Here is a 17,650-nt window from a genome sequence, read left to right as displayed (position 1 = left end):
CGCAGCGGTTCCCCGGTCTTGTTTCCGAACTGTGTTGCTAATCCCACAGTTTGAAGCTGTGGGATTAGCAACAGCTAATGCAACTACACGGAGCTAGCTAGCTACCCCCCAGCTTCCACACACAGTCAGCAGGGACTCCCGACACTAACTACTACTACCCAGTGTTATTGTAGAAATTTTACACGGTATTGTAGAAACAGTGTCATGATAGAAGTGGAATTAAAGTCGTGACAGCGGGATTTTGCACTGTTACCATCCTAGTTAGCATGGTTGCTAGCCAACTAGCCTAGCCCACTAGCGCCGTTTTGAAAGCTCCTTATAACCGTATGTGACCGTGCACACATGCCGTCAGTGCTCTAACGAGCCACCGTCAGCCGGACAACTCCGCTGGCTTAACACACACGTCACATTAATCGTAGAATCATAGTTGTGTTTGGGTTTGTTGTGACAGGGAAGGAAGCAGGAAGTTTGAGGTCCGGAAATGTGAAATACGGAAATGACGTCGTACGGAAATGATGTCGTTCGCGGACCAATCACAGCCAAGGTCTGTCCGTTGGGTCTCCGAAATAAACACGGACAGTTAGAAAAATCAGAGGTGCACGAAAAGCTCTCCGAGGCGCTCGGAGAGGGCGGTCCTATCTGTCCGTATCCGAAAAAACGCAGAAGCATAAAGGAGCCTTAAGAGTCGAGACGCCTTAAGCTTTTAAGATGTCATCATGTTTTATAACCATGTTCAAAAGATCTATTGGCTAAAATATACTATATATCGTTAACTAACTTAAGTGAAACTAAACTGATTGACCACTAAAGTTTAAAGTGAAGCTCGACTCGTTAGTGTTTGTCTTCCTGTGCTGATGAAGCTGATCCAGATCCTGATTGGACGTGTTCTCCTTTCAGACTCTATGACGGTGCGGAGAGGAAAGAAGCTCAGCATCTCCATCCAGGAACACATGGCCATCGACGTCTGCCCCGGACCAATCAGACCCATCCAGCAGATCTCCGCCTACTTCCCCCGCCTGTCTCCCACCTCCCCCAACCCCACCTCCCCGAGCCCCGCCTCCTTCCCCATCCCCGCCTCCTCCCCTCGGGCCCTCAGCCCTGGGGCCTCCAGGATGGGGGGGGCTCACCTCCTGTCCCCCCTGATGGCCCATGGCCGGCCCGCTGGGGGGGGCTCCTTGTCTCTGACCAGCAGCGTGGACACGTCGGTGGAGATGAACAGCTCCGACAGCGACGACTGCAGTGAGCCTCGCTGTCGTTGTGTGTGTGTGTGTGTTTGTGTGTCTGTGTGTCTGTGTGTGTGTGTGTGTGTGTGTTTGTGTGTCTGTGTTCGGAAGCTTCTGCGTCTTTTTGCTTTTCACACCAATCATATCGTTATTCTCTTTTTGTCACCACTCGATTAGTTTGTTGCACGTTGGTGTGTTTACAGATTCAGTTCTGGTCCAGATAGGATCTCCATCCACTTACTGCTGAACTCACAAGGACGTTAATCCACGTAGGACAGAGACACTGAAGATAATTCAGCTCTCACATGTTCCTGACGTGTTCCTCACATGTTCCTCACATGTTCTGCAGGTTCTGTCTGTGAGAACAAATGTGTGAGTCAGTGTCTCTGGACATGTTCTGGATCTTCTCCTGCAGCCTCCTGGTAACATGTGTGTAACATGTCCTTGTGAGTCCATGTGAGGAACCAGCAGGACAATGTGTGGAAGCTTCCCAGAGAGCGAGTGGACGTGTGGATGAGGTTTCTAACTCGTGACAGATGTGAAACTGGAAGAACACGAACATCTCAGGATGAAGAAGAGGAGCCGGACACGTAGAAGACGAAGACGTCCACTTGGAAACACGAGGAGATTCCAGATCTTCTGGTGATGAGGCCGACGCCGTGTGGAGGAGCTGGAAACAACAACACTGATCTTTCCACAGCAGAGTTTGTACGTCATGTCCCGCCTCCTGCTGCTCTACAGGTTCCACCCCTCTACACAGGCTCCGCCCCTCGCCTGTTTGAACGAGTCGGACCCGACAGCCTGCTGCTGTTGCTTCGCAAACACTGACTACACAACCTGTCAGGACCAATTCTCCAGAGTTCCTGTCTGAAAGCAGTTTGAGGAACGAGCTGGACGCAGCAGCAGGTGAAACATGACCTGAGCTTCAGAGACGAGTCAGTTCCACACGATGAGTTCTCTGAGGGGAGAAGACCAACAGGAAACAGAACTCATTTCTCACTTCAGTGATTCAATGAGAATAAATAGTGATGAATGGTCTCAGGACTCGTTCACACCTTGTTTGTTTCAGACCTTCAGACTCTTTAGTTTAGTCTGAACCTAAATATCAGGTGTGAATTCTTCTAAATGATCGTCAGCATCTGTCTCCTCCAACTCGATGAAGGAAGGAACCTGCAGAGACAGAATCCACAGACTCGTCTCATTCACTGAGATGTTCCATCGTCTCGGCCTCGGGGGGCTCCCTCACTGCAAGTGGGCGGAATCATAAAGAAAAAGCATTTCAAAAAACTGCATTAAACACGTGAGTCCTCTGCTACACAACATGACAAACCTCTGCTACACAACAGGACAAACCTCTGCTACACAACAGGACAAACCTCTGCTACACAACATGACAAACCTCGGCTACACAACAGGAAAAACCTCTGCTACACAACAGGACAAACCTCTGCTACACAACAGGACAAACCTCTGCTACACAACATGACAAACCTCTGCTACACAACATGAAAAAACTCCGCTACACAACAGGACAAACCTCTGCTACACAACAGGACAAACCTCTGCTACACAACATGACAAACCTCGGCTACACAACAGGACAAACCTCTGCTACACAACAGGATAAACCTCTGCTACACAACATGACAAACCTCTGCTACACAACATGACAAACCTCTGCTACACAACAGGACAAACCTCTGCTACACAACATGATAAACCTCTGCTACACAACAGGTAAAACCTGTATCTATACAACTTCAGTCCCTATGAATCATACAGTCCCTCTAACCAGTATGTTTTGTGTGTCACTGGTATGAGAAATGTTTGTACATTGTGTGTGTTTGTGATTCAGTGTGTTGTCGAGTTGTGTCCTTGTGTGTCGGTGTCATGTCTCTGTCCTCTGATGCAGCGGTTGTGACTCTTTTCCTGTGTGTGTTCCCATGTTGTGTGTCTGCTGTATGCAGCTGCTCTGGGGACTCTGGAGTTCGAGCTGAGGTACGAGCGGAGCTCCAGCGAGCTGCACTGCACGCTGCTGCGAGCCAAGGTTCGATTCCCGATGTCCCACCGCACACACACACACACACCCACACAAGTGAAGCTGCAGGTGGATTCTCATGATGTGGACAAGATGCTGGTCTGTGTGAGGCTGTGTGTGAGGCTGTGTGTGAAGTTGTGTATGAGGCTGTGTATGAGGCTGTTTGTGAGGTTGTGTGTTAGTGTGTGTGAGGTTGTGTATGAGGCTGTGTTTGTGTGAGATTGTGTGTGTGTGAGGTTGTGTGTTAGTGTGTGTGAGGTTGTGTATGAGGCTGTGTTTGTGTGAGGTTGTGTGTGTGTGAGGTTGTGTGTTAGTGTGTGTGAGGCTGTGTGTGAGGCTGTGTTTGTGTGAGATTGTGTGTGTGTGAGGTTGTGTGTTAGTGTGTGTGAGGTTGTGTATGAGGCTGTGTTTGTGTGAGGTTGTGTGTGTGAGGTTGTGTGTTAGTGTGTGTGAGGCTGTGTGTGAGGCTGTGTATGAAGTTGTGTATGAGGCTGTGAATGAGGCTGTGTGTGAGGTTGTGTGTTAGTGTGTGTGAGGTTGTGTATGAGGCTGTGTTTGTGTGTGTGAGAGGTTGTGTGTTAGTCTGTGTGAGGCTGTGTATGAGGTTGTGTGTTAGTGTGTATGAGGCTGTGTGTGAGGTTGTGTGTTAGTGTGTATGAAGCTGTGTATGAGGTTGTGTATGAGGTTGTGTGTGAGGCTGTGTGTTAGGCTGTGTGTTAGTGTGTGTGAGGCTGTGTATGAGGTTGTGTGTTAGTGTGTATGAAGCTGTGTATGAGGTTGTGTATGACGTTGTGTGTGAGGTTGTGTGTTAGTGTGTGTGAGGCTGTGTATGAGGTTGTGTATGAGGCTGTGTATGAGGTTGTGTATGACGTTGTGTATGAGGTTGTGTGTTAGTGTGTGTGAGGCTGTGTATGAGGTTGTGTATGAGGCTGTGTATGAGGTTGTGTATGACGTGTGTATGAGGTTGTGTATGACGTTGTGTATGAGGTTGTGTGTTAGTGTGTGTGAGGTTGTGTATGAGGTTGTGTGTTAGTGTGTATGAGGTTGTGTATGACGTTGTGTATGAGGTTGTGTATGACGTTGTGTATGAGGTTGTGTATGACGTTGTGTATGAGGTTGTGTGTTAGTGTGTATGAGGCTGTGTGTGAGGTTGTGTGTTAGTGGACCAATCATCTTCTTCTGTCTGAGTCTCCGGTGTCTCCTCAGGGTCTGAAGCCGATGGACTTCAACGGTCTGTCGGACCCGTACGTGAAACTGCACCTGCTGCCCGGCGCCTGCAAGGTGACACGCCCACCACACCCCACTCTCACAGGGGACACGCCCACCACATCCCACTCTCACAGAGGACACGCCCACCACACGACACTCTAACAGGGGACACGCCCACCACATCCCACTCTCACAGGGGGAATCTCATCTGTAAATCTGATTTAAAGTCTTTACTTTGGTTTGTTTATCCAAGGAAATTATTACGTAATAAAAAAAAGGTTTCAGTATCGAAAGACACAGACACGTGTATGAATATATAATAATGTATATAAATGTGTAAGTCACATACATATAAATAAACATCTTATTTACGTGCAACACTTTGTTCTGTCAGTTCGGATTCAGAAGGTTTCAGGCTCCATTTGAAATCTATGAAATTAAATCTGTGACGCATGGAAGAAATTAAATAAATGAAAAAATTATAATAAATGAAATAAGAGAAGCGTTGACTGACGATGAGGAAACTGAATCTGTTTTTCTGGAACTTCACAAAGTTTAAATGTGTCTGTGATCGAGCTGCTGCAACTCTTTATTACAAACTGTTTACTTTTTGTTTAATTCAGGTTTAATGAAAACAGGAATAACACATTAAAACACATATCTTAATGTGTTTGTGTGTGTGTGTGTGTGTGTGTGTGTGTGTGTGTGTGTGTCTCCTCCAGGCCAATAAGCTGAAGACAAAGACGATCCGTAACTCTTTGAATCCCGTGTGGAATGAAACTCTCACGTACGTTGGGATCACGGAGGAGGACATGCACAGAAAGACGCTCAGGTGACGCTCACAGATCGTAAATAAAGACGGACGACGTGACAGCTCCACTAAAGACCCACCAAAATGTCTCGATCGCCCCCTGGTGGCTGACCTCAGTATAGGTCATAAACCTTGTCTCTTCCCTGTACGAAACAAAAATAAATCAAAGGTCACGTTAAATCCCAACAGTCCTTGAACACACCATGGCCTCTCTCCTCAGGCTCAGAGACACGTGTCAGGGCATCTGAAGCTTGGAGGTTGTGGGTTAAAATCCTCAGAGTGTTGAAGACGAGCTCAGAGAAGCTCCTGTGCTCGGTAGCTGGATTATGGGTTTTAAAGGTGAAAGATGTTGAGAACGATCGGGTATGAACGTGTTACACAGGATCTCATTTCAGCTGATTACACTCCCCGCCATTAATCACGTTGACATTCAGATGTGAAGCTCAGATGCCATCTTACATTCATCCATCAGTGCTGAAACCTGCAGCGTGAGAAGCAGCGAACGAGCGCTGGATTCAGACCAGGAATCAGGAGGTGAAGCCGACTGAGCTGTACGATGACCAGGGGGCGGCGACCAGGGGGGCGGGGACTAGAGGGCGGCGAGCAGGGGAGCACGTCCATCATCAGAAGAAGAAGAGTGAAATAACAGGGCAGGAAACTGAGATCACTGCCATCTAGTGTCAATGAGGTCGTCTGCAGTCAGGGGTGGAGCCATGTTGTCAAGATCCCGCCTCAAACACGTGCTTGACCAATCCTGAGTCAGTCTCAGCTGTCAATCATGACGTCTCACCCTGTTTTTATTAATCATCAAATAACAAATGAAAACCAAACTGATCAGAAACAAATGAACCACGTCCTGAACAATGTGCTATGAATGTGTTCTTTATAGTAACTGATGATTTGGGCCATTGAAGGGTCAGTTGGAGGTCAAAGGTCGTCTCTCCTCTCTGTCCTCAGGTTGTCTGTGTGTGACGAGGACAAGTTGACTCACAACGAGTTGATCGGCGAGTCGCGGGTTCCTCTGAAACGTGTGAAACCAGAACAGACCAAACATTTCCACACCTGCCTGGAGCATCCGCCCCCGGTAACACACACACACACACACACACACACACACACACACACACACACACACACACAAACACACACACACACGCACACACACGTCTTATTTTCAATCCAACATCCACAACACAACTGAGTTTTCCAGTCACTTACTTAAAGACACATTTTTAAATCCAAACATATTTGTGTGGACGTAAAAGAATGTCCACAACGTCTCTTCTCTGATTGACTCTGTGTCTCTCGTCCTCTTCACAGATCCCGTCGCCCACGGCGATGGGCGAGGCTCTTCGGGGAATCTCCTGCTACCTGAGAGAGGTGAGACAGCTTGTGTGTTTGTGATGCTTCACATTCTTGGTCCTAACATTCACATGTAAATAAGCAAAAGCTCAGGTTTGAAAACAACTGGCCCCACTTCCTGCAGAAATGAAGCTAAAATAACTTGCATACGAACGCTGCCACCTTGTGGTGATGAGGTAATTCGCAGTCAGAGTCGTCAGTGGTGACCCTGGAGTGGAACCGCGGTGTCGAGGTCCCACCCAGATATGCTCTCGACCAATCAGGAGTCTGAACAAACTGATCAGAAACACTGAGTGTTCATCAGTGAGAGAAGAACGACCTGAAATGACAGAAACCATGGAGGAGGTTTATGAGCTATATGGCATCTAGCCACCAGGGGGTGCTATAGATGATTTGGCTTCAGAGCTACAGACTTCTAGCAGACTTGTCTTCACAGGGGCCACCCCCCCGCTGTGGGCTGCTGTGACATTACTCCGCCCGTCACTCAGTTTCCACGCTTCCTCGCTGAATTATTTCCCCGTCATGGGATTTTGCACAGATATAAAATCACATTATCTCTCAGCTGTGCTTATTGACCTTCGCTGGTTCAAGTGCAGCTGGAGGGAGGCGGAGCCAGTTTGAACCAGTTCACACAGATCCTGCACGTTCACGTCTGTCTGCGTCCATCTGAGTTATGAGGATGTCAGGCTGTGAAGACAACCTCTCAAAACGTTCTGTGTGGAAGAGCTTTTATTTGACGTCTTGATATATTAAATACATTTTTGGAAGAAGGAGATGAACACAGGCGATGGTGCACCTGGACGTTGGTGGCCACCACTCTAATAACTGAGCTGTCACCATGTTCTGTAACTAAGATGGACAACTTGACGGCTCTGAAAAAAATGAAGTCAAAAATCTATTGCCCCCTGGTGTCTGGCTTCAGTATAGGTCATAAACCTCCTGCTCCATGTTAGCAGATGGGACATGGACCAAACAAAAAAAAACTAAAGACGTTAAATAAATGATTGTCACAGATGTTTTCTGTCATTTCAGGTCTTATCTCAATGATGTTTGTTTCTGATCAGTTTGGTTTGAATCTGTTATGTGATGATATAAAACGAGTTGAGATGAAGGACAGCTGACACTGACTTGTGATTGGTCGAGAGTGTGTGGGCGGGACCTCGACACCAAGGAGACAGATTCTTTCTGCTCTGACGCAAACGAGCAACTCAGTGTTTCCTCTTCACGACAGAACTACGACACCAAATCATGTCCAAGGCACAAAATGGTTTCAACATATTTGGAGGAAGTTAGTGAAGATACATATTTATACAGTCAATGGTTTCTATTTATAAAAAACATCATTCAGTTAGAACTGCAAGTGAAGAGGAAAAAGAGTCAAACTGTTGTGAGTGTGGGACAGAAGACGCCGGGTCAGAGAGAGGACGCCAGAGGCCTCCACACCAACCAGACAGAGAAGCCATGAAAAGAGCCCAGAGTGACAGCTGCAGGAGAACGAGTGTGAGCGAGCGACAGCTGACGAGTCGCGAGGAGCTTGAACTCTTAACGAGTCCAGACGCTGTGCAGGGACACACAGGGACACACAGGGACACACAGAGACACACAGGGACACACAGGGACACACAGGGACACACAGAGACACACAGGGACACACAGGGACACACAGAGACACACAGAGACACACAGAGACACACAGAAACACACAGAGACACACAGAGACACACAGGGACACACAGAGACACACAGAGACACACAGGGACACACAGAGACACACAGAGACACACAGGGACACACAGGGACACACAAAGACACACAGGGAAACACAGAGACACACAGGGACACACAGGGACACACAGAGACACACAAAGACACACAGGGACACACAGGGACCCACAGAGACACACAGAGACACACAGGGACACACAGAGACACACAGGGACACACAGAGACACACAGAGACACACAGAGACACACAGGGACACACAGAGACACACAGGGACACACAGAGACACACAGGGACACACAGGGACAAACAGGGACACGCAGGGACACACAGAGACACACAGGGACACGCAGAGACACGCAGGGACACGCAGGGACACGCAGAGACACGCAGGGACACGCAGAGACACGCAGGGACACGCAGGGACACGCAGAGACACACAGGGACACACAGAGACACACAGGGACACACAGAGACACACAGAGACACACAGGGACACACAGAGACACACAGGGACGCACAGGGACGCACAGAGACGCACAGAGACACACAGGGACACACAGAGACACACAGGGACACACAGGGACACACAGAGACACGCAGGGAAACGCAGAGACACGCAGGGACACGCAGGGACACAGGGACACACAGGGACACACAGGGACACACAGAGACACACAGGGACACACAGAGACACACAGGGACACACAGAGACACACAGGGACACACAAAGACACACAGGGACACACAGGGACACACAGGGACACGCAGGGAAACGCAGAGACACGCAGGGACACGCAGGGACACAGGGACACACAGGGACACACAGGGACACACAGAGACACACAGGGACACACAGAGACACACAGGGACACACTGAGACACACAGGGACACACAGGGACACACAGAGACACACAGGGACACACAGGGACACACAGAGACACACAGAGACACACAGGGACACACAGAGACACACAGGGACACACAGAGACACACAGAGACACACAGAGACACACAGGGACACACAGAGACACACAGAGACACACAGAGACACACAGGGACACACAGAGACACACAGAGACACACAGAGACACACAGGGACACACAGGGACACACAGAGACACACAGGGACACACAGGGACACACAGGGACACACAGGGACACACAGAGACACACAGGGACACGCAGGGACACGCAGGGAAACGCAGAGACACGCAGGGACACGCAGGGACACAGGGACACACAGGGACACACAGGGACACACAAAGACACACAGGGACACACAGAGACACACAGGGACACACAGGGACACACAGAGACACACAGGGACACACAGGGACACACAGGGACACACAGGGACGCACAGGGACACACAGGGACACACAGAGACAAGCAGGGACACGCAGGGACACACAGAGACACACAGGGACACACAGGGACACACAGGGACACACAGAGACACACAGGGACACACAGAGACACACAGGGACGCACAGGGACACACAGGGACACACAGAGACACACAGAGACAAGCAGGGACACACAGAGACACACAGGGACACACAGAGACACACAGGGACCCACATGGACACACAGGGACACACAGAGACACACAGGGACACACAGAGACACAAAGGGACACACAGAGACACACAGGGACACACAGAGACACACAGGGACACACAGGGACACACAGAGACACACAGGGACACACAGGGACACACAGAAACACACAGGGACACACAGAGACACACAGGGACACACAGGGACACACAGGGACACGCAGAGACACACAGAGACACACAGGGACACACAGAGACAAACAGGGACACACAGGGACACACAGAGACACACAGGGACACGCAGGGACACGCAGAGACACACAGGGACACGGAGCAGGACTTTCTCTATGTTTGGAGACGAGTAAACAACCTGCTGAGCTCTCATCTCCTCTCGTGAAGTCAGGACGCTGAGCTTCCGTCAGACTTCACCAGCTAAATGTGAAAGCTTCAGAAGACTCACAAAGACAAGAAGTCCACACACGAGTCAGAGAGAAGCTCAGGAAACAAATCAATCAAAAGGTTTCAAACGAATCGAAGACGCTTCAGTGAGACAAGCTTCTGAGACAAAGTGAATTCAGGCAGGTCAGCAGCAGATCCGTCAGAAGGCAAAAGACAAGAGAAGAAGTGAGAGGAGAAAACAGAGCATGCGGCTGCTCTGTGTTGAAGGATCTTTTAGATGCTTGGAACTGACGACACTGTGGTGGAGCTTCGACAGAACCAGTGACCGACAACATCAATCACCACAAAACACTACACACAGACAAACTGCAGTTTCATTTTCCATCATGCAAATGAGGAGACCAGTCCTATGGCTCATGTTGCAGCCGGACTCCTGCATCTGGACAACTCCATTCACTCCCAGGTGTAAAGATCTCAACAGTCACAGACTCAAAGGCCTGTGGAGGCAAATGAATAGAGCAACATCCACCACCAGGGGGCAAGGGCGAGTAAACAAGCTGAATCACCTGCTTACGTAATCGGAATCTTTAACAACAGTTACTATGTATAATTTATAAACATGTGAGACACAGGTCGAACCAAGATGATTCCCTGTGGAACGCCACAAGATATATATATATTTTTTTACGTGAATGTTTTTGCGTTGAACCTATTTGACGGATAAACCCTGTGAGGAGGTTCCACAGCTGGAGGTCGGTTGTGTTGTTGAATCGCTCGGCCGGTTCCCGTCCTCACACGGAGCAGATCTCATCCTGATGAACCTGCACACCGAACACACACAGTCTGATTTCTGTGTCAAAGAGAATTCACTGGATATCTTGTGGTTTACAGAGAAAAGTGAGTCGCATTTGGTTGAGCTGCATTAAACTGAATGAAGAATATAATGATGCAGAGGCGGAGAGAGGAGAGAAACCTATTATCTGAATAAGTCCTTAATACACTCTCTCTCTTTTCCAGTGAATTAAACCATTATGAGACGAAACCACTTCTCTGAGCCTGTGAGCTGCAGGTTGGTGTTAGGATTCATCTCTCTGACCCCGAGGGATTTAGATTCATTACTCTGTCTCTTCCATTTACCAAACTAAAACTCAGCTCGTCCACTGAGACGAGTGATGTGTCCAGTGGAGGATTGGTAGTAAACGTATTCAGCTCTGTGTGTAGCATCATTTTTCACTGTGAAATATTTCATATCTTATAATGGGTGAGAAATCAAAGTCTCGTCCCAGTTGCTCCTGTGTCTCAGAGAAGTCTCATGTATCTTCTCCTGGAACCAGAGGTTTGATCCAGTGAAATAATTCCACCTGTTCCCAGTAGAGTTTCTCCTCTTTAGATTTAAAGTCTCGAGGCTCAGACTGAATCTCCTGCATCGTTTTGGATAATTTATGTCACTATGATTAAAACCTCAGAGATTTACTGAATAATGAATAATATAATAACGTTATTGGTCTTAAATAAGGTCCTGGGACGAGTTGGTCATTTTTTGGTGTTGACCCGTGTGTCTGCATCCATTACCGACAGCGAGTTGTAGAGGACGACGCCGTCTTGACTCAAGTGATAACTATGAGTTTTGTTTTATTAGAAATCTTTGGCTGGTTTCCTGCTCTGTGTTTTTTTAGTACCAATTATACAAACTGGTGGAGGCACAAAATATGTCTCATTAGTGGCCTTGGTCCAAAATATATTTATTTATTGTGCATTGCAATCTATTCTATTCACATGTGTCTGTTGTTGCAATGAATTATTTATCCTTTCTCCTGCTGAATGTGGAAGAGGTGGAAGAACAACCTCACATATTGATGGGCATCGTTTTATAATAGGTTTTTATAGGTAATTTCTATATTAGCAGATTATGGATGTGTTTTGATGGAAAGCAGATGTTTGTTTGATTATGTGATGATATGATTAATTAATGCTGCTTTTCCTCTTTACGATTATTGGTCTTCAGCCAAATCTTTTTCATTACCAGAAAAACTAAACAGGAAAGATTATGACCTAATTCAATCATATTACATAAACACTAAGCAGAGGTCCTGTCAACGTTGGTTCTTCTGATCTTTGTAAGAGGACCATTAATTCTTCTCTGGTCACTTTATTCAGAACTCAGACGATATAGTATAAAGTGAGGATCCACAGCTGAAGGTTTATTTCACTTTGTAAATGTTGCTGATCTGAAATCTGATTCAGCTCAGGTCTCATCTCCAAAGCTCCTCTCCCACCAAGTGCAGCAGGCGGGAGAGAAGTCCAGCCAAGCTCGAAAAGTCATCGACCTCCTTTCTGACCTTTAGCTGCACTTTTATTGTGAAGGACAGTGGGAAGCAGGAGCTGAATACCGACTGAGTTTAGAAACAACAGAGTACAAGTGTGAAGGTGAATGAGGTGAAGGTCAGATGATCTGTGATCCGTGACATCTCGCCCACGGGTCGGAGAGAAGAAGAAGGATAAACCGTCAATCTTCCCTCAGCTGACCCCAAACATCCAATCAGATACCTGCACTTTGTAAAAGCACCACCAGGGGGTGCTGGTGCGTTTGCAGCTCTCCTCTGAGTGAGAACGTTTCTGGATGAACCTAAATTGAGCAGCTCATCCGCAGAAAACAGGATTATAGCGAGACTGAAAAGACTCGACTCCCACCAGCATCAGGTTTATTTTGAGATGAAGGACGTGATCCTCTGTTACTCACTCCACCCCCACAGGTTGGGTGGGGGGGGGGTAACAGCTCGGTTTCGAGCCTGCTCTTTTCCTTCACTGTTTCCAGTTCGGTCCGGTTACGTCGTCAGATTTTGTGAATCAAATGATCAAAATCAAGTCTAATAAAAAACACTGAAAACAATCTGACCAGTTCTGAACAAATCCAACAAAACAATCTGATTCACCTGAACCTGATTCACCTGAACCCGATTCACCTGAACCTGAGTCACCTGAACCTGATTCACCTGAAACCGATTCATCTGAACCCGAGTCACCTGAACCCGATTCACCTGAGCCTGATTCACTTGACCTGATTCACCTGAACCTGAGTCACTGATCTGATCTCACTCCTCTGGTTTGTCCGCAGTGGGAGAACGAGCAGCTCCACAGTCTGGAGGAGAGAGGTCGTCTTCTGCTCTCTCTGCAGTTTGTGCCTCCGCTGGGTTTGGACGATAAAGACGTGGAGGGAGGAGGAGGAGGAGGAGGAGGTGATGAAGGCCGTCGCAGCGGCGGTCTGTGTGTGGGTGTGAGGCGCTGCGCCCACCTGGCGGCCATGGACGTCAACGGATTCTCCGACCCCTACGTCAAAATGTAAGAACTTTATAAACATTAAAAACACTCATGTCCGAGGAGTCATCTTCTTTCTTCGGTAAAGATGCTCCAGTGTTTCAGATGAAAGACAATCTGCTCCTTTAAGTTTGCTCTCATCACGGCTGCTGCTTCATGTGCAGACGTTTCCTGACCTGCAGGAGCACAACGGCTTTTTAATGCAACTGTGAATCTCAGGTTTTTCTGTTAATTGGCCATTTTTAGTTGTAAACTTATTGGCGGTTTCGTGGATTCCACTGAGTCGTGATGAACACATCATGGATCCTCGACTATTCAGACACTAACTTCCTCCTTCAGGCTGGTGAGTGAATCACTTATGACACAACTGACAGAAGCAAATGGTCAGAAAGCAGCTGGTGTGCGTCGCCTCACACAAACACTGGACCTCAGTGTGACGATGAAGGCTGGCGTGCTGCCATCGTGTTTACTCTTTCTGCGATGGTGCAGTCGTGCTCAGAGGAGAAGCATCTGCTCCTCGGCTGGAAAGACAATCAGCAGCTCTGTCAGGAGGAATCACCCGGGGCCTGGTGGAGGATTCAAGGCGTGTGTTTCCTGCGTTACTCGGAGGAAACACGTCTGAATACGAAGCCAGAACCAGAGGGCGACTGACAGAGTCCGACTTTCACCAGTTTGAGAGCCGGCCGATGCTTCCTGTGTCACGACTCAGTTCATCAGCTGACATCAGGGCGATGATCTGTTTAAAAACCAGACGCGTTCGTTTCACCGATAAGTTAAAGACAGGCCGACGTCACCGTGAGCTGGATTCCACAGCTTCCTGGTCCTGTGACCTGTGACCTTTAATCACGTCTCAGTCAGCAGCAGATTCCAGATGCTCTCAACACCATCAATGTCCCGGTGGAGTTTGGAGAAGTGATCGAAGGATTCATCCTCTGGGGACAATGAACACTGTATAAACTGCTGTACTAGTTGATTTATTCCTGATGATGATCTCAATTTACTTCGATTACACCACAAATGAATATGTATTATGTTATATATTGATGACACATTATTATTATGATAAAACTCAGTTGATGTGACACATTTATCTCATTTCCAGCTGATAAACGTTTGATGCTGTGCCTCATTAAACCGGTGATTAAACATCAGGTGATTAAAGAGCTGCAGTGGCAGAGGAAGGTTCATCACATTTGATTTGTATATCCCATAAACACAAGTCAGTCCAGTTTAAAGAAGGTCACAGTGCGACAGGTCGAAGGGAATCGATCCGATCGCTGCTGCACAGACTGACTGTTTGACATCATCACCACAAGGTGGCAGCGTTCGTTTCGGGAGCTGGTCGTCCGAAAGACCCCTAGTGGCAGAAAATCAAGTACTGGGCGTTACATGCAGATCGATCATGTGCATTAAATTCATTCCTTCATTTGGAATCAAACAGTAACGAACAGTGAGACGCTGCGGCAGAATGTGATCGAGATCCCTCTGATCAGAAGTCACAGTCCATTAGACTCAACAAGGAAATGAAGAGGAGGAAGATTCCAGCAGGAAGCTCAGAGCTTTTTAATTTCCTGCACAGCTTCCCTCAACGCTCGCTCATCATCCACAGTCAGAAATCACAGCATATTAGGGCCCTGAACACAACAGGGCCCTGAACACAACAGGGCCCTGAACACAACAGGGCCATTAGCCTTCAGCAGTTTGCAGAGAGGAGACTGATCAGCACTGATGAGAAGCTCGGCTTCCACCTTCCTGCTCTCAGCCAATCCCTGAGCTGCACTGTAACACTGACTCTGATCCATTATTAATGACCGATTCATTAAAGATGATGTACACGACCTCAGGCTGCAGAATGAAACTCTTAATTAAACGCACTGCGTCATTTCTAATCAAAAAGTCTCTAATTAGTCTCAAGACATCAAGCTTTATTAAAACTAGTCTCATCATCTCTGATATGATGACTCAGTTATCAAGTGTCCACAGGCCAAAATATACAATTACATTGGATTAAATCAAATAAATGAAATAGATCCATAACAAATAGCTGGATAGAAAAAGATAAGTGTTGCAAAATAATGAAAAGTGTACAAATTGGAGCAAACTAAACAAAGTCACTTTGCTGCTGCTCATGATTTCTCTGTCAGTGTTGGTTTGTTTGGAAATGAACAAAGAATAAACTAACGGTCTTTTCCCTGCGGCTCCGTCAGATACCTGAAGCCCGACGTCCAGAAGAAGTCCAAGCACAAAACCACAGTGATGAAGAAAACCCTCAACCCTGAATTCAATGAGGTAAGACCCCCTTTGAGACTCCTCATTGCTTCACACTTTACACAAACATCCTGTTACTGCCTCACACTACTTCCTATTACTGCAATCACCCCTTCACAATAAAATCCCAACTGTACACCTGTTTCTTTTTAAACTTAGTTGATACATTCCTCGCTTTTATTAGTTCATGCGGTAACTTTTTAACCTTATTTATAACACATTATGTTGGTTTTGAACTTAGTCACATATTTATCTTAACAGTATTTTTATTATAACATTAAGATTTTTTAACCAGGCTACATATGAAACACTTATCAATCAAAATAAATAACAAAATATAGACAAAGCAGCTTAATGTATTAATCTACAACCACAAATCCCTTAAACAAATCGATTCGCTTCGTAAAAAAACCATTCGATTAGATTCTACTTTGTTGTCATTGTGCATGAAGATGCAGTAAATAGTATAATGCATAATGGTAATGCAGATAATAACAATAATAATAATAATAATAATAATAATAATAATAACAATCATATATATAATTTGAAGACACAGAATTCAAATGCTAACTTTTACAACAGTAACCATGACAACAGGCAAAGCTTTGTTGTGCTGGGTCATTACGTCACTTGAAGCTATAATAAAAAATGTTTTAGGGATTATTCTCAGCGGCAGATGAATCCACATCAGGTGCAGAGGGACTGAGTCATGTCTGTGTGTGGAGCAGTGGAGCAGTGGAGTTCTGAGACCTTTCAGAGAAAGACAGATGAGGTGTCAGGGTTTGTTTGCAGTCGTTCCCTCAGGTTGAATCTGTGTGTCCCTGCAGGAGTTCTTCTACGAGATGTCTCTGACGGAGCTGAGCACCAAGACGCTGGAGGTGACGGTGTGGGACTACGACCTCGGACGCTCCAACGACTTCATCGGTGAGCGGCTGCTGGCGTGACGGGGCTCACACTCAGAAACAAGGAATTCTATTGTTCTGTGCAATGAAACTTGTTCAGTTGAGAGTAAAAGAATCACAGACTGATTTACAGAAAAGCATTTATTAAATTGAACGTGTCCGTGTGAGCAGATCTGATCGTCTCCTCCACCGAGCACCATGAACACGTGTGATGATTCACCTGACTCACGTTTGATCTGATCAGACTAAATAATCTCACTTATGTGAAAACCACTGACAGGATTCAACATACAATATTTTATTAAATAAATATTACTGAGCTGAAAACATGCTGAATCCAGGACTGTAGGAAATGTCTGTTCCTCATATCGTCCGTCACAGAACCAAAGGTTGAGAATCATCATCATTTTATTCATCAGCAGAGAAACAGAGAAACGTCTCAGGACTCGTTCACACCTTCAGACATCAGGTGTGAAAGGTTCCTCAGAGCTGAACCTTGGTTCTGTTGGTTTGAAAAGTGAAGACACTTTGTAGTTCAAACTTTTGGACCAATCACAGCAGGTTATACAACAGGAATCATTGGATTAATGATGGGCCTCTTGTTCAGCTGATTTATCAGCTCAGGAAATGTTTTACTCTCTAATATCAGAATCTGCATCCGCCTGTAAAGCTGGTCATCTTTACTCGTGTTGTTCAGGTGGCGTCTGCCTGAGCTGTCACTCGCAGGGCGACGCCCTCCGGCACTGGACGGACTGCCTGAAGAACCAGGGCCACAGGGTGGAGAGGTGGCACATCCTGACCAATGAGCTGCCACGAACCCTCAGCCACGATTAG

General features: G+C 46.9%; 1 protein-coding gene across 1 annotated transcript; it reads left to right on the top strand.

The window, feature by feature from the left end:
- Window positions 1-902: 902 nt before the first annotated feature.
- Window positions 903-17,650, top strand: doc2a (double C2-like domains, alpha). The gene is made up of 10 exons (XM_061090633.1): window positions 903-1,239; window positions 3,191-3,270; window positions 4,468-4,542; window positions 5,193-5,302; window positions 6,239-6,365; window positions 6,602-6,661; window positions 13,444-13,667; window positions 15,851-15,932; window positions 16,742-16,838; window positions 17,514-17,650. The coding sequence occupies exons 1-10, from the start codon at window positions 903-905 to the stop codon at window positions 17,648-17,650; spliced, it is 1,329 nt and encodes a 442-aa protein (XP_060946616.1).

Source organism: Limanda limanda, chromosome 17, assembly GCF_963576545.1.
Source record: "Limanda limanda chromosome 17, fLimLim1.1, whole genome shotgun sequence".
Taxonomy (NCBI): domain Eukaryota; kingdom Metazoa; phylum Chordata; class Actinopteri; order Pleuronectiformes; family Pleuronectidae; genus Limanda; species Limanda limanda.
The sequence above is the reverse complement of the archived record's forward strand: the minus strand, read 5'-3'. Positions and strand labels throughout refer to the sequence as shown.